Below are 18,290 nucleotides of genomic sequence, written 5' to 3' on the forward strand. Positions count from 1 at the left end.
AACTGCTGAGAGTTAAATCACAGTTGCATGCCATTACATCAACTGGCATTTGAAATTAGTGGTCCTGCTAACTGAGGCCATACTAGTCAGACACACAGCAGACAATGTAGCTGAAAAACTTGAATAAGCATGTGAGGGCTAGCTGGTGGAGTGACAGCCCGTATGATTGTTTGTGCTTCATGAATTATTGTTTCTCATAACTAATACGGCGCTAGAATTGTTAAAATAAAACTGAGAAACCTACGTATGTTTTGTAGCTTATGATTAATTGATTGTAAACATGTTCAACTATCTAACTAAAATTTGCAACCCTAGTAATAACTGTAGTATTTCGTCCACTGGCAAACCCAAACCACCCATTCTAATTGGCTAATGGTTGGGAAGGCTTTGAGATGACTCACTTTCTTCCTCACAAATACACATATACACAAACCTTACAACGATGTAGCTAACAAATTTCCAATGAATGTTTGCATTTACACAAAAGCAGTTACTGACACTTAACTCAGAAAGATGTAAAAAAAAAAAAAACAGAGAATATCACACACATAAGTGGCCTGTAGCTGAACACTGTCAGTAACTTTGGAGAGTCTGGAGGGTCCAGTCAGAGCCCACTCTCTCCTGTGGATCTATGTGAGTGTGTGTGTGTGTGTGTGTGTGTGTGTGTGTGTGTGTGTGTGTGTGTCCATGGGCATCCTGTGTGTGTGGGCGGACAGTGAAGCTGAGTTGTCATGTTGGGCAGAACATTTCTGCATATTCATAACCAAGCATTTATGCATACAAGCACATTCAGGTGAACACAAATGTACAAAATTCACCATGAGATGTAAACAATATTAACAAACTGTAAGGGCGTCGTGCTGAGGTGAACGACAAGAGGCATGAAGGACAGCAAGAGAGATGAGTTAGACAGAGAGAGCAAGAGGAAAGACATAATGGCAGACTAGAAAGAGGGAGAGAGGAAGAGAATGAGTGGTAGGTTGAAGACTCTGTGTGGGTTGACTTTTTCTCTCACGGGTGCTATGGTAACCTACAGAGCTGCAGCTAATCATAGGAGAGGAGATCAGAGAGGAGAGGAGAGGAGAGGAGACCAGAGAGGAGAGGACAGGAGAGGAGAGGACAGGAGAGGAGGACACGAGAGAGTTGACAGGAGAGGAAGAAGCCAGAGAGGAGAGAGAAAGAAATAAGAGAGAGGAAAGAGGAAAGAAGGGGAGAGGAAATGAAAAAGTAGGGAGAGGAGAGGAGAGGAGAGTTGAGGAGTCAGGGTTTCTAAGGGGTTCACAAATCACCCATCTGAAACTAAAGATGATGGAGACGATAGATAGCTAAGACCATTTTTTGTTTTAAAAGCCTTAAATTTATAGACATAAACACCTACGTTCCTTGGGTGCTGATTTATTTCCAAAACAAACATTTCTAACTGCTTCAAGTGAAACTGAAATTCCAACTGGCCCTATCACTAAAGGAGAAAAATGCAATTTTTAGCCATGCTAGCGACGTGGCTCATGGTAATGTTGGCCTGTCGGTTGGTGATTCTTACACATAGTGCCATCATCTGGTCAAAATATTTACTTAACCAGTACTTTGGTTACCAAATACCTGCTAAACGAATGACATTCTAATGTGTAAATGTGCTTGTGTTTAGAGTTAATTAGTAAATGTTAGGATGCTAACAGACTAAACTGGTGAACACTGTAAGTATTATACTTGCTTAATATCAGCATGTTAGCATTGTTATTGTGACCATATTAGCATTTAGCTCAAAGCACCACTGCCCTCTGCCTCACAGAGCTGCTAGCATGGTGTTAGAGAGTCTTCATCCGATTCTGTACTTACTGTTATAATGGAAAAATCAAGCGAAAATCACTCGGGACAAACACGGGCCACATGGGACCAGTGTCCTATCAGATTTGATTTTGATTTATCACACAGATCGAATATGTGATCTGTCATTTGCTGTTACACCATTTTGTCTCTAAACTTTTGTCATTATAAGTGGGTTTAGTGTTTTTGTTGGCAGATATTAAATGCAGAGGTGCACACGCACAAGTCAGGTCGATTTCCACCCCTGCAGCTATATTTTTAGATCTTCACTGACGTGCTTTGATGGCTTGTCCTGATCTAAGATGTATTGATTCTAAACCGACAGCGTTTCATTGTCTCCACTGTCAACAGAAGGAACAAGCATTTAAGTCATCATAATCACAGGCAAAAAATAGCTTATTAGCTGTGACACGAGAGACAATTTCGATCAATCAATTACAACAAATAAAATTTTAGAATTATGTACAGTTTCTCGTTGGTTGTAAAAAAAATTAACACCAATCCAAATTATTCAGAATTTAAATATCTGGTAGCAAAAATATCTACCAATATATATTATGTTTTGTTCTGTGATTTTGTTTTTTAATTGTTATTAATTTTGCACATTGTAAAGACAACATGCATTTGAAATGAAAAAAAGTTTTTAAATTAATTTAAAAATTGTGAAGACTGAAAAACTGTAATGGAAATCAAGAAGTCTCACAAGAATAAAAGCATGTGGCCAGTAATTGTACCTTTAAGGATCTGAATACTTCTTCCACCACTTGAGATAATACAAAAGAAAGAACATATGAATTTGTGAAAAATGTCAGGGCCAAACACAGTTTAACATCAAAAACATACTGATTCTCGGTCATATGAATACACTGATGTCTTATCCTGGACAACAACATTGAATCTGACAGACACTGGTTATCTGAAGCTGTAGGACAATCAGAGACACTGGTTATGGGCTGTTAGTTGATCACAGATTAACATGCCTCATGTGGTTGAATAATGGGAACAGTTCAAAGCTTGTCATTTGAGTGAATCACTCTCTCATCATTTCTTCATGCTGTCTTCTTGATTTGTGAATATCCTTAAATGTTGCCATTAATATGTCACAAAAATCAGTGGAAACCTGGCGAGCTTTAATTTTCTCATCTGTCTCTCCCCGACTTTCTCCTCCTTTGTCTGTCTCTCTCTATTTCCCCTCTCTGCTCGTTTCTAACAGTTTCAAAATCCTACTGAAAATGATGCAACCATACAGTAACTATACAGACAGACAAGCAAACACACACACACATGCAGTGACACACACACACACACAAAGACTGGTTTCTTTCTGAAACCAGACTGCTATGGAAATATTTAATCTACACTTCATTCACAAACAAAATAACTCATTTTTTCTCTGTCTGTTTGTCTTGTATGTCTGTTTTCTAACCTGTCTCTCTGGATATGTAGATCAGGGTGATCCAGTTTTAACTGTAACTAATTTTATTGGATTGGTTTACAGATGTTTTCTTTTATTCTGACTGATTCAACCTCAGGCTATACAACTACATTGTAATTTGATATGTATATAAAGACAAATGTTTAACTGAAAAGTAAAAGTCAAAACCTTGTTTTTTGTTTTTCTGGTTTTGTGAAGCACTTTGTAACATGTTTTTTAAAAAGTGCCCTATAAATGAAGATTATTTTTATAATTTTCATTTTTTACAGTGGCTCCAACCAGGACTCTGACTCTGACTCTAGGGACAATGAAGACATGGCGGGCTTCAGCGGGGACAGGAGAGGTGTCAATTAGCCTTTTGAGGTACAAAGTGGTAACACAAAACAGGATGGGCCGGGGCTAGCAGGTTAGTATGCTAACTTCAGTAAATATCTCTGCAACACAGTACATAGGCGTCTTTGACATATCGTCAGAGCTGTTAGTTATGTTGATAATTTTAGTTAATTTTTGAAAAATGTTTTAAACTAAAATTCTGGTCATATCTTACACATTGTGCCTTTAAAGAGTTTTCTGTTCATCTGGATAAGTTGCAACTCATGACAGCTTGACAATGACCCTGAAACAGAAGCAGCTAAATCAAAATCAGCCATCATTAAATGTATTAGTAACATCTGTTTTCCCTGTTGTGACATGTCAAAATGTCCATTTTCCCAAAGGCCATTTGTAGACTGCATCACCAAAATAGATTTATCAAGTACATTAATTTACATCATCATTATCATTTAATGTGTGTATATCATAACAATTTGTTATGTTTTACTTGCGTGAGTGCTGGTTGTGTGGCTAGTTCGATCTGTGCATGGCCACACAGTCCTGAGAAGCAGTCTAATCAGATAAAGTGAAAACACCTATGTACCATGGGTGTTAAGACTTTAATCAAGTTGTCCTCAGCACAAGAATCATTACCCTCTACCTCTGGAAGAAGTGGTCCCTGACTTCACCTCTCAATCAGAGTGAAACCTCCCCAGAGGTTCTTATCAGAAACCATCAATCTTCAAACTGTTATTTTTCAGAAAGAAGGGAATAAAGTATGATGCACCACTGTAATTATGGGGGATTTTGGACATGTTGCAAGACATAATTAATGTTACTTGGTTGTTACATGATTGTTATTTTTAGATCTGTAGGATGCTATCAGCTGTTAGTTGCAGTCACATAAGTATTATAATATTGGACACGTGGACATATTCTTTAGGCTAAGGTAAACTGATGTCAATGCAATGCAATACAATGTTTAAGATAGGCCTGCTGCTGAAGTCAAGACTGATTTGGACTTTTCATAGTGTTCATACTTTTTCATTACAAGCTTAAAATGCTGCTTGTATTCTTTTTTTCATCCTTTTCACCTTTGCTGTATCATATAGTTGTTGCGGTATCCTCAGTGGAATGTTTTCGCAAATCAGGTGATGTTATCATGTGAATCTGTTTTTTTATGCGCAGATGAAATCAAACAACCATAATGGGAACAACCAATGAAGTCAATAGAAAAACAAAGTATCAAAATCCCTTTAAGTCTCAATTAACAGCAGTGTTTCAACATCAATACATTTCTTCCTCAGCCAGACATATCAAATCAAACTCTTCTCAGTTAAGTAGTCAGTAGTCAGACTTTATTGATACAGGTCAGCGTGTCACCAGTGTATCCCCTTAGCAATCAAACTGCTGGAGCTCGATAAGGACATTCAATAAGCAAATGTTGCCAGGCAACAAATATAGTTTCAGCCTCCATGCTGAGTCTTGGATGATCTTTCAGCAACTATATTTGTTTTTGGGATGTTAAAACTGAACTCCACAGTGCTGCGTGAGTGTGATACAGTTGGGTCCACAAGGGTGTCATCATGGCCAAATTGCCTTCAGAAAGACTATGTAACCTTGAAACCAGACAGGATAATCATCTGCATATAAATATATACACACACAGACAGTAACATCACCTGGACACAGAATCAAAGTCATTCTGTGTCTGCTTATTCCAAAATTGAAGCTTTTTTTTGACTGCCACATGCCAGTCACATAAATATTCTAAATGTCTTGTGTAGCATTTTATACACGTGTAGGTGTATAAAATAATGCAAAGGCAACTCCCCATGATGCACCTCTCCTGACCGTGGACCAAACACTGTGTCAGCATCATCCTACACCAGTAACACCCTTCATATGATACAGTCAATTCTGCAATTTTATTGGTCTAAAGCCACATTATCATATACCCTATTCATTCAGGGACACATGCATTTTATATTTGAACATATTTGCTGCTGGTTAAATATGCGATTGTTAATTAGTCCTCTACTGACGTGTGTATTGTGCAAGTATTGTTTGACCCACCAGATTCAGGCCAGATTTATAGATAGTGGATTTTTCACCACCAAAGTTAATATACTTAAAGATCTAGATGTATAAATAGGCAACTGAACTGTTAGTTTACAAGTTTGCAGTTTCAATTTAAAAGGGTGATGATATGTCAGTGTCACAAAAGCAGACAAACAATTGTTATTGCTTGTTAAATGGTTACGATATAGACAGTATATTTATATGTATGTATGTATAAATACACGCACACACACAGTTGTATGTATCTTCTCATCTAACTATCAGCAAGAAAACATTAGGCATGTAGTGGTGATGGCTAAAGTTAGGCTAAGCTAAGGGACTAAGAATGTATTTCAGTAAGGCTCCTCACAAATATAGTAAATGTGTGTGTGGGTGGATTCATGAGTGTTTTAGTACTAGTACCAGTATGATCAATACAATGTTGGTTCAATTATAAGATTTTGAATCTTAGTTTTAAAACAAGTCATGTCAGTATTATTTTAGAACGGATTAATTTGGAGCTGCAAAACTGTAGAAAATTACAGTTTTCAACAAAACCTTTACCAGTTGGCCCCAGTCAGGAGCGATATAAGGCTTACTAGGACCCAGATTTGTAATCACAAGACTACTAATGTTACTGTATATTTGGCTAGAAAATCTCTCATCCCAGTGAATCTGTGGTTCCCCTTTCTCTCTCTGTAATCTTCCCTGCCATTGCTCTGCATAAAGTCTAATGAAGCAGAAACAAATCCCAAAGCTTTATATCTGCAGTAGACAGAGCTGTGAAGATGAGATGTTTCCTCCTACGCAGGCAGGCAGACAGGCAGTAGCTCTAGAGAGCCAAACACCTCCAACTCTAGCTACTGGAAAGCTATGGAATATCTGATTACCTCTCACTGATAGCAAACAGGAAGCCTGCAGCCTCCATCTGAGCTGTTGGCTAAGCTGAGAGATTTTTTTTATCTGCAGAGGATCTGAATCCATTGTGTGGACTGATATAAGACCTGTAGACAAATAAATAATAGAAAACAACTTCATAAAAATATTTGACTCCAACTGGGTACAGCATTGCTTTAGGTTACCTATGACAAATTGAAAAGGCTGCCATGTTAGTCAGTTCTCTTCCAGTTGACAAGATGGAGCAGAGTTTTATGAGCAGAGTGAGTCAGTTAACGTCAAGATGGTTGGAATAAAAATGTCTCCATTCAGTAGATGTTGACAGAGGAAGCAAGACATCCTCTTCAAAAAAGTTTTACGAACATGTCAGCTCCATATATTGAATATCTATTTAATACATTTTTTAAATCATCTATATATTTAATCAGAAATTAGATTTTGATTATGTGTTATTATTTGATATCTTATTTTATATTTTGGGAAGCATAGTTTTAATCAAGCTTAAAGCAAGGTCCTGTTGAACTCAATCAACTAAAAGTATTTAAGTTTCAGTATTTTAGAGAGACTGTTGTCATTAATACAAAGAACCTCATCCAGGGCATAGACAGTTTAAAATGGATGCTGAAATGATGAATGTTTGAAGGGCTGCAAGTAACATTGTCAATTAGTCTGCCAATTATTTTCTTGAGAAAGCAATTGGTTTTGTCTACAAAATGTCAGAAAACACTGAAAAATACCCATCATAATTTTCAAATTGCTTGTTTTATTCAACCAGCAGTCTAAAGCCTAAATATATTCAGTTCACTATCAACTATGACAGAAAAGCAGCAATTCCTCAAATTAATCATTAATAAATACAATGAAGAGATGCAGGAATAATCCTAAATGAGTTATATTTTGTATTAAATGTCAGTGCCTTCCAAGACATGTGATATTTAGGACACAGAAAATTGTTTTATTTAGTTGTATATCTGCATTTACAAATGTCAAAAAACGTGTGTATAAGAAACTTTTACACATCTGTAAATTTGCATCTGTCTGACAACAGGGGGACCTCAACTGAAGAGCCATATATTACAGTTTGTTCCCTACAGGGTACTTCAGTTGTCAAAATGTCTTTGTCACTGAGTTAAAGTTTTAGATATTAGGTTTTGGGAAATTGTCTGTACCTCAATCTCACAAAACAAGAGGACAAAAACATTCCTAAAAAAAGGGGTGGGGGGGACTTCCTGCAGATGAATGTTTTCACACCTGATCTAAAACAGCCTAAAAGTGTTTGAGGCATCCTTAGATGGACGGGGAAAGGATTCCCGGCAAGAGAGCAGCCTACCAGAAAGCCAAGTCCCTGATTGTGCACAGCTGAGTCCTCAGGGCACGGAGGAGCCAGCTGTCGCCTGACCCGAGGTGACTAATGGATGTTTTAGGAAATCCTGGTGGCACAGAACGCAGGCATGAAAGCCATCCACTTACAGCATATTGAATCCAATGCACAACCTGTTTCTCATTGTCTCTTTTTATGATCCTTCCAAATTATAATGGGGATCAAGAGTTTTTACAACTGCCCACTTGTCAATTCACACATCTGTCCACACTAATGTAGTGCTATAAATCCTCCTAATTGTGATCAGTGTGCTACACAGACGTACACTGATTCATTCATCCACAGAAAAATTCCCTTGAAGTTCAGACTATTCCACTAGAAACAGCCTCTATGTCTTTCTAGGTTACAGTGGAAATCAGACAGCCACACAGGTTTTCTGGACTAGTGGGACAGAATGATGCTGCACAGCACTGATACAGGAGTGTAGATGGAGCGTTATGTAATTAATACCCCTCCTATGCAGAAACAGTAGTCAAGCCCAGAAATCCTGGCCTCAGCTGTAAGTGGCTCCTATAGTCCCATATAGACCAGTAGCTCTTGACTCAGCTAAAGCCTTTGCATAACTGATACTGTAAAAGAGGCATCCACTGTAATGTAGGTTTCATACAGTAACACCAAACCCCCACTACAGCCACGCAGCATGCAGAGAATCTGTCTTTTCTGTGTCTCACCCCCCCACACCCACACACACCCACCCACACACACACACACACACACACACACACACACACACACATAACATACAGCCCAAAGAAAGCCCTGTTTACCTGCTATCCCATAATTCACAGTGCTGGCAAGGATAGGTGACTGGTAAAGCCAAGACAGACGGAGAAAAGTGGTGCGGGGTTTCTCTTACCAACAAATCCCCCTTCTTCAAGAATCCTTCCTTTCCTCTCCCTTCAGCCAGCTTCTTCCAGTGCTCCAGCTTTCATCTTTCCAGTAAAGAGAGCAAGAGGAAGAGAGCAAACAACTTTAAATAATCAGCATTCCTCTTGGTCTTGTGTTTTCTGTCCGTCTCTTCTCTCTTCCAGATTTCTCCAGTCTCCAGGGGGGAAGCAGGAGCATCAGTGATACACTGCCGCGCGCTCCGCTGCAGGAGGCTGAACGTCAATCACACAGGTAACCTAGGGAACCGCTGGGCCCGCCCCCCCAGCCAGCGCTGATTGGTCAGCCCTGACAGAGAACCACAAGTCCTCGCAGATCCACAGATGGTATAGCGATGGTGGTGGGATCATGTACAGAACCAAACAAACAGTAGTGGATTGCGGTACTTGTGAACTCTTTCTCTCCTCTCAGTCTCGCTCGCTCTCTGACTTCAGAGCCTACTGCTTTATTTTACAGTTGCTTAGCAACAGAAATGGTATGTGTGAGTGTGAGTTGCAGAGCAGAAGAAGAGATGTGGGAGAGAGAAAGCGGTTCAAGTCCTCAACTCTCTCTCTCTCTCTCTCTGTCAGAAGTGTGTATGGATGTTGAATATTTCAGCTCTTAGCAGCAGAAGCAGGAGTCTTTCTCACTATTATAGAGGCTGTTATTGCTTCAGAACAACCTGCTACAGGCACTTAAATTCAGCACTGATAGTTAGTTAAAACACATTACCTCAGTATACCTTGGAATGATAGGGGTGATTAAAAGAAAAGTACTGATGTTATCGGAGATAAAAACGAGACACAAAACTCTCGATTTAATCTTTAATTGTGTTGCATAAAATCCTGAACGGAAGAGTTTATAGCACAAAGTTTAGTAGATTGAATAGATTGAATAACAGAATCAGTTTAAAGTAAATCTATCTTTTAAGTATGAAACACATAGGCCTACTCACTGTAAAGTGTTTTTTCCACCACAAAGGGCTGTGGTCAGCTTGGATTCACGAGTCTTTTCAGCTGCGGAAAGTTTCAAAATGTCTGTAGAAACTTCTCAAACCACTCCTGCAACCACTTCACTTATCTGCTGACCATGCAGATATAAAATAAAATATAAAACAGCCATGTTTTCACAAAAACAAATATGCCTAAATACACTTCTTCCTTTCCAAACCTCTTCCACAACCCTGCCAAGCATAGGTTACAGCACCTGGTCGGACCTGCTCTATCCTGAAAAGTGCATCTCTCTAATTCTGAGATGCATGTAAGAAGTTACACTGTATACAGAGTATTTAATAAGACAACTGGAGACAAAAATCACTGTTACTGCAGTGCTGAAGTTGCCACAACTAGCTGATTGTACACACAGCTGTCAACAGGGGACAATATATTCACAGATGAGCTAAGGGAGATAATTAAAGAGGTAAAAGAAAGTTAGGTTTTGAAGGTGCTAATGAATGGTTTATTGTTTATGTCAGTTAAATCCAGTCACTACCAGACATTCTCAGATTGATTCTTTAAAACAGTAGTGTGTATGAAGTGTGTACTGTGTTCAACTCAAAACAGTTTATTGATATTTCGAAGTGTTCTGTCCAACTCAAGCTTACCAAATATGAGAAGTACATTTAAAATCAACTTGAATTTCCCTGAAGTAGAAACGGACCAGGATTTTATTTACCTGGTCTTTTTATATAGCTCTTCAGTTTGTTTACTGCAGAAATCAGATATCTGACTGTTGCATTTACATTTTGCAATGTTAACGTGGTGATTGCATCATAGTTTTGTGATGTGAACAGCTTGAGGCAGACAAGTCTGCCTTCTAGATCTGAACGCATTTAAGAAGAGTCTCTTTGAAGCAGTTAGATGTGAGAAACTCCTCTCAAAGGAACTGACCTGCTAGGAACTGTCCTTGTCCTGTTCTAAAAACCTGTACTGTCAGACTTTCTATTACACAATCTGCAGTATACTACATGCTATGGTACACATATATCAGACAGTGAGAAGGCATTTAAAGAAATGGCGTCTGAACATTTAAACATAGTCAAGACTAGACTAGAATGTTATTTGATGATGATTATCTGGTGAGTTTTATCATGCAGTTTTTGTTGTTAAGTGTCATTAAGGTCAGATTATGTATCTTGCACTGAATTGTCAAAGTGAATATATTCACTGAGGTCTCCACTGCAGCTGCAGTCAGCCTCTCACAGTGCGCACTTGAAGGAGGGAAAACATCTAGCAGTCTGAGAATAATAATAATTAAAAAAAGGCATATTATAAATATGGATAGAAGAAAACATATGCCCAGTGTTAGCTTAATGTGGTTGCAATAGAAAGTACAGCCACAGAGCCGTTTCAGACAGAAGCTCACATTTCACTCTCAAAGCTGTGGCTTCCTTTTGGTGGGAAAACATGTTAAAATAATAAGCACTTTTGACACATTCAAATACAATATAAAATTACACTACTTGCTATACTAAAATATTCAGGGGTAATGGGTGATATGTTCAGAAGCACTCACCACACCCTTACAGAGTCACTGGCATGGTTACCAACAAACATTCAAGCCAGTAGCTCAGACAGTACTTAAGGAACAAATCAAACATGTTTTATAACCTTTAAGGGAACTAATTCTATTTAATTTAAATTAATAAGAGGAGAGTTTTTGTCTTTTTGCAACCATGTTTAGATAACATTGTTTAGTGTACTTCTTTCAAATGTGTTATTCCTACAGTATTTCGGTTTATAGGCTATCAATCGAATATTTAACCAGACTTTATTTCAGCTTCATGCAAACTTTTTTCATTCTTGATAAATACCAGCTCTGATACCAGATGGAGAGGGAATTGATCTGTGGAGATTGTAACATGGTGTTTCGCTCCTCTGGGCTACTTGAGAAACACAAAGCACTGTTCTGCATTGGGAGCGAGGTACAAAGACACAGCTCTGAACTTCTCACGAGAGGCAAACCTGGATGTGTGGGCCCTAAGCAGACAAGAACCCCTGATCTTGGGCAGGTAAGTAAGTCAAACTGATCTAATAACTAAAAAAAGAAAATTGCTACACATTACTTTCACATAGTATGTCACTGATCAAGATAGAAAGGATTTATGGGACATCTCTGTCATTGCAATTAAACTTTGATACTTAGTACTATACTGATTATACAACAAAAGAAAAAAGATCTGTGTTTTACTATGATGATTTTGGATTAATATCACTGGTATACATGCTTAAAGTTGTGATCATTTTTAACTACATTACTGTTTAGTAGTTCAATCTACAGCAAGGCATCATATTCTATAAAATCATATATTTTATATGATTATAATGTTTGTAGCATTGCTGTTCTGTGAGAACCATGTATCTCTAAAAAGTCATCTTTTCATGAGCTCGGAAAAAATGCCATGTTTTCAGTTATGTGACAATGCATTTTCTCAGCTCACAAAGGAACACTTAAAACCCAAATTTGTACTTAAGTACAGCACTTGAGTAAATGTACTTAATTACATTCCACCACCAAGAAACAGGTACAGTGGAAATCACTACATGTGTCTTTGTGTGCAGCTGAGAGGTCAACGAAGGAACATCAACAGGTGGAGGAGTGTTGATACCAAACCAAAGTCAGGTAGAGCAGAGGACATACCGGCAACCAGTCAGATAGAGACTGCTGCTTTGCAAAGTCTCACAGATGAGGTAAACCATTGCACCAGCAAGCAAGACTCCATCTATCCTGCACTACAGCAATGCCAGCGTCTTAAAACACGACACAACAAGAAGCATTTATCCTCTTTTGTCAATCTTTTTGTTAATTCCCAGTAAGCTATTATTGTTTTACCTGAGATCAAAAAAATTAATTAATAGGAACCCAACATGGATGAAGGTGTCAAGGCAACAGCCACTGCAGGAATTTCATGGCCTTTGATTAAAAACTCATGTTTGAATATCATTATGTCAGTCAAGACACATTGGAGTAGGTACATCATACATACAAATATACACATGCAAGTATTTTAAACTAATTCATTAAAGATACATTTTAAGTGTAAATATTACTATACAATATAAATTTATCTCTTCTGACTTTCAGTTTCACAACTTGAGGATGTCCGTTGAAGAACATCTGACAAAAAGGACCACAGATAATGAGGTGAGCTTTCATTTGTCACATAGCATTCTCCATTTCCCTCTTACTCTTCTGAGCCTTTCAGCCTATGGTATTTGGTGAGCACTTTAAAGTATGTCAAGGTGCTATAAGTGTGCACATTTCTTCTTTCTATATTGTAAAAGCTGTTAAATAATGGATTAAGTCATCAGCCAGTGGTGTCAGAATGAGTCACAGGTCACATTTTTATGATGCTGGATCTTGGGGTGTCAAAAGAAATGAATAATTTTTCTCCGGGGTGTGACATTTTTAAGAACCAACGCTGTGCATGAGTCTATTCATTTATAAACACGGCCTTTAGGCGAGTGGGCGTCAGCTGGGTCACAGTGAGAGACTGGAGGAGATGAGGGAAATGGCGACACTCCATGAGCACCAACTGGCCTTGATACATGCTCATAACAAGCAGCTGGAGCAGCAGAGAGACGGTGAGGAACAAATGCAATAAACCACTTGAGTCCTTGTATGCTGAATATTCTCTTTAGACTTTGTGTAAAATTCACTCAATGCTGATGTCAAAGATTGCTCTAAGACAGTGTGAATGTGTGTATGCGCATTAGAGCTGGCCCATCAGGTAAGTGTCCTGTCTGAGCAGAGCAACATAACTCATCTGGAGAGTCTGCTGATGGAGCTCAGAGAGCAGGAGGAGAGAAACAAGGAAACACTGCAACAACTCGCTGAACATCTCCGTGCATTACAGTAAGTGTGTCTCTGTATACTACTCTTTTATATGTCAGGCTTTTAGATGTTCTTATTAAGAGTTTGCATTCTTTAGGTAAAAGTGCGGAAGTATGAGTAGTAAGCTATATATAAGCTATACTAAAATTTATAAGTGCTCAACATGCAAAATGGCCAGAGTGTTATGTTTTTATATATGTAAATGATATTAACAGATTATTATTAAGATCACTGATGCAGTGGTGTGTAAGCAGCATTTATTGCATCTCGAGGTTAAGCTGATTTTAAATACTTTATGGGCTTATACTGTTCGGTAGCTTAATCTCCTAACAATGTATCATAATTTATAAGCTGTTCACATATTCAGGATGAAAATTTTCATCTAAAATGTAACTAGTTACTATTTCTGTAAGATAAATACAGTGAATACTTGTTTGAAATGTTATGGAGTAGAAGTATAAAAATAGTAAATGCTTAAATGATTAGTATGGCAATATTCTATATTTTTTTTTTATATTATTTTTTATTAATGTAAATAAATCTCATGAAAAGACCGAAAACTAACTAGCATTCTCTGTTTATCCAAAGCTTGATTTATCTTATTTTTCTGTGCCTTAGAGCTCCACTGGTATTCAAAAACTATTAATTAGACTTTAGTGAGTCACACCTTTGTATGTTGAGTGACGTGCTCCTTCACAGTAGGGATACCGTCTGTGGCTCTCATCTCCAGTATTTAGAGATATATGAACACATTGCTTGGTTTTGGTCTTTCGATAGGACTTGTTGACAATAAGGAAAAAAACAAACAACACAACGTTTTTTTTTAAGTAAATTACAAGTACCTACAATTGTACATACGTAAGTACTGTACTTGCCGCCACTGCTAGAGACTTCAGCACTGACTGTTGGACTGGGACCAAACCTGCAACATTTCAGTCTGTAGCCACTAACTGTGCTGCCAGTGCAGGAATGGATACAACAAAGAATTTATTTATTGTGTATTTGTTAGGGGAAATTATGTCAGCAAAGATACATACAAAAATAAATGACTGCTTCTGTGGTGCTCTGCCTCCAAGATGAATATTTATTGAAATAAGTTTTTTTTTCTCTGGCTGCTGGATGACTTAGAGCGTCTATTCTGCATTTCATTATGCCTGGGTAGTAGAATGAACTTCTTGTTGTAGGGTGGATTATGCCTAGGAAACTTTCCATAGTTTCCACAATATGATCTAATTTAGATGATGTACTGTGTTTTTGTTTTCTTTTAGTGTGCGAGAAGTCTCTGTACCTGCTGATCAGCCAGATCCACGTAGGAATGAAAAGATACATCACGACAGCTACGAGTTAATTACTTGTGCGGATGGCCCTCTCTCTACCCAGATAAAGTATGCACCTACATCATGCAAAGGTTATTTATTTTAAATTGAATGGAAAAACAAGATAGAGTGCAGCTTTATTTCGCCATTTGTTTGGTTGCTACTGAGAAAATCAGTATGTTTACATGTGAATATGAATTTGCTCTGAGCTGCCTGGTTATATGAAGGTAAATCAGGTCTCTTTGTTGCAGAGCCCTGCGGCAGGCATACATCCATTCAGGTAGATCAGATCCAGCCATTCTGGCACGAATGATTGACCTGCAGGTCGAAGCCCAAAGTCTAGAGAAGAACCAATCAGCGGCAGCTAGCAAAAGTAAGACTCAGAGTGATGATGAACAGAAAATATGTACTGCTTGTCACTGTATATCTCTCTCTCAACACGACTGTGCTCACTAGAGCCTATACTAAATTTACTCAGACTGATTTTTCCACTCTAAAAACTGATTTCCTCTTCCATCGTTATTAGATTCTGGTCCAGCATTTCTTTTCACATGATCATTTACAGCACATAATAACATACTGAATGCAATACACACACCCCAAATTGGATTAGTGTGTCTAGCAGCAACAAAGTAGATGACTCTAATTTGTGGTAGACCCTCCAGACTTAGGGTATAAAACTGAGGGTAAATTACCTTTTGGCCCTGAGCCGCATCGTTTTTGTCCTCGTGTCCAGAGGTAAAGCCTCCTCAGTGGTGTCCAAACTGGGAGCTGCTGGCTGTGGAGCAGGAGAACCAGAGACTGGAGGAGGAGATCCTCAGGATCCAGTTGGCCAGGGGGCAACACCATAACTGTGAAGGTTAGAGAGCTCTCACAAATAAGAGACAAAACATTAGATTTTTTAGATAACCATTTTAGGTCTACAGGTAGCAAAATTATACCAACTCAGCTTGTGTGGTCATTAAAGTGCAGTGCAGTGATTTTTAGACTATCTGTCTGAAAGCCCCTCAACAGAACATAGTCATTGACACCAAGAATATGTAGATCAGTCGTAGTATTACAGGTTAGGGTGGTTGTCCCCACAGAGGACATCTTGTGTCTGTGTGTACTCCAGCAGCAGCAAGGACTGAGCTTGAGCTGATCCAGGGGGAGAACCTGCAGATTGCCAGTTTACAGACAGAGGTGGAGAGAAGCAAAGAAGCTCCCAGGCCCAGGAGACAGCCTCCTCCACTCCGACCCAAGACTCACACTAATGCACCTCTTTCATCGGTACAATTTACAGTTGTAGTCAAAAGTATTTACACAACTGAAAACATTCCCTCTGTTGCGTTTTTTTATTTTATAAGCTTGGAGTCATTGGACTTCAGTAGCCTTTAATCATGTCCTCTGATTATTGATTTCTGACTTCTTAATCAATGACAGTGTTTTTGACATTTATTCAGATACCGTACCTCTTTTTGTCCCTCAGCTCCAAGCCAGATCCTCCTCCTCTCCACTGGGAAGATGCATATCGAACTCCCTGGACTCTCTGGGTCCAGCTCCATATGACCCTGCGTCAGTTTAATCTTCCCCACCATGCACAGAATATCATGCAATTTACATATCTGAATCAAACTTCAGCTCACACCATGCAGTTATTTGTATGCTTAACCCCACTCAAATAGCCCACAGTCACATTTAAGTAACAAAGTGTCTGCAAATCCCATTAAATCATCTACTGTTTCAGCCCACTTACCTTTTTTGAGATTAAATAAGAGTAAAAAAAAAAAAGATTTCCTCTGGTGTTTCAGAGCTGGTTTTGTGGTTTTCTACGACCTGGTGCTGGGAGTTGATGCTTCTCAGCAGGTGCTGCGCCTGGTGGCAGCTCTCTACTCAGAAGGTCAGGAGGTGGGACCACAGACGCAGCTGCCCCCTGTCCAGTGCCTGTCAGGATTGTCTCTACCTTACACCCACAGCTTCACCCCTAGAAACTATGCTCTCCTGTCAGTCAAACAGCCTGTACCAAGGTAAGAGCAGCACCTAGAGAAGACAACTTCAGAACAAGACTTGGTAAATAAAAATAAATAAAATTTACGAAACACCTTAGATTAGAAGGAAATTAGCAAAATCTCCGGTATCTCCATTATAGCTTTCCCATGTAGATAATGAAAAATGAAACACTACCCAAACACGGGTAGTGTCTATGCATGCCTCTTATGAAGGGGTAGGTATATAGCCTGAGCTCAACCCCCTGAAAAGTTTATTTTCTTAAGAGGGAGTTGTTGATCAAGCATAGAACCACAAAGGCAGGTAAGCCCTTTCCCCCTGTAGGATCCAGCCATCACCCTCCCTCTCTCTAGTGGTGGAGGTGCAGGCAGCAAGAGATGTGGATGTCTACAGCCAGGAGGTCTTCAAACTGGCACCCTTCGGCTGGACACAAATGGAACTCTTTGACCAATACAACCAGGTATAAAAGTGTATAATAATTGTAATTACATGAGTTATATACTTCTGAAAAAAAAAACTAAAATTAATTCTACACTAACTGGACATTTGTGATGCTATTTTAATGGCTTGGACTTAAGTGTTTTTAATTGTTGACTGTATAGTTATACAGTAGTGTCCTCAGCTCAGTTAATATCATGCTGTTGATGTTTATTAATCAAAAACCAGTGGTGTGTACAGGCAGTGGGTCTAAGTAGTTTTATTAAATTTTAAGACAAATAGTTTAAATCTCTGCACGTGAAGAGGGAATTAATAGATTGATTGCACCATCTGGAGTTTAGCGTGAATCGACCAGATCATCATTCTGGTCTAAAATCACCATCTGCTGTGTCAAATTAACCCATTATCAAATACTCTTTGTATTAATATATAAGCTCTAGTATGTCCTAACATTAATATTTTCTCTCCACCAACAGCTCTGTAGTGGCCACTGGAGGGTGCCAGTGCGCAGTTTGCCTATTAGACCCTCTCTAAACCTTGCCCAGCTCAACTCAGTTGCCCAGGTATCAAGAGCTGTTTTGAGCAAATAACTGTAAGCAGCAGCTGCAACGTAAACAGTACTGTCCATTATCTTTAAATTTCTGCCTAAATAGAATATCTGATAATTTAAGTTCAGGATTACGTGTTTTTGGTAGAGGATGAAGCAAGGCAATAAATTCCACACCTGACTGTGTTTCTGTAAACTTAAGGTGGGCAACATGGAGCTGTGTGTTCGTTTGGTCAATGGACGAGATGGAGACGTACAAACTCTGGCAAAGCCCGACCCAACCAGCACCGGTCACTATAAATATCCAACTGTGGTAGGATGTCGAACAGGGCCTGAAATTGCATCATGAACTGTTAAACTACAGAAAAATCTCATTTGTTGAGAGTAATCATTGCA

At 38.8% G+C, this 18,290-nt stretch overlaps 1 protein-coding gene across 1 annotated transcript; it reads left to right on the forward strand.

Annotated features, from left to right (window-relative positions):
- Positions 1-1,197: 1,197 nt before the first annotated feature.
- ccdc17 (coiled-coil domain containing 17) lies at positions 1,198-18,243 on the forward strand. The gene is made up of 17 exons (XM_046049977.1): positions 1,198-1,227; positions 3,529-3,622; positions 8,942-9,029; positions 11,590-11,784; positions 12,335-12,463; positions 12,858-12,917; positions 13,234-13,357; positions 13,490-13,628; positions 14,876-14,992; positions 15,175-15,296; positions 15,660-15,782; positions 16,038-16,192; positions 16,392-16,477; positions 16,714-16,929; positions 17,234-17,369; positions 17,824-17,910; positions 18,097-18,243. The coding sequence occupies exons 4-17, from the start codon at positions 11,602-11,604 to the stop codon at positions 18,241-18,243; spliced, it is 1,824 nt and encodes a 607-aa protein (XP_045905933.1). The 5' UTR covers positions 1,198-1,227; positions 3,529-3,622; positions 8,942-9,029; positions 11,590-11,601.
- The last annotated feature ends 47 nt before the right edge of the window (positions 18,244-18,290 follow it).

The sequence above is a fragment of the Micropterus dolomieu genome, linkage group LG05, assembly GCF_021292245.1.
Source record: "Micropterus dolomieu isolate WLL.071019.BEF.003 ecotype Adirondacks linkage group LG05, ASM2129224v1, whole genome shotgun sequence".
Lineage (NCBI taxonomy): Eukaryota > Metazoa > Chordata > Actinopteri > Centrarchiformes > Centrarchidae > Micropterus > Micropterus dolomieu.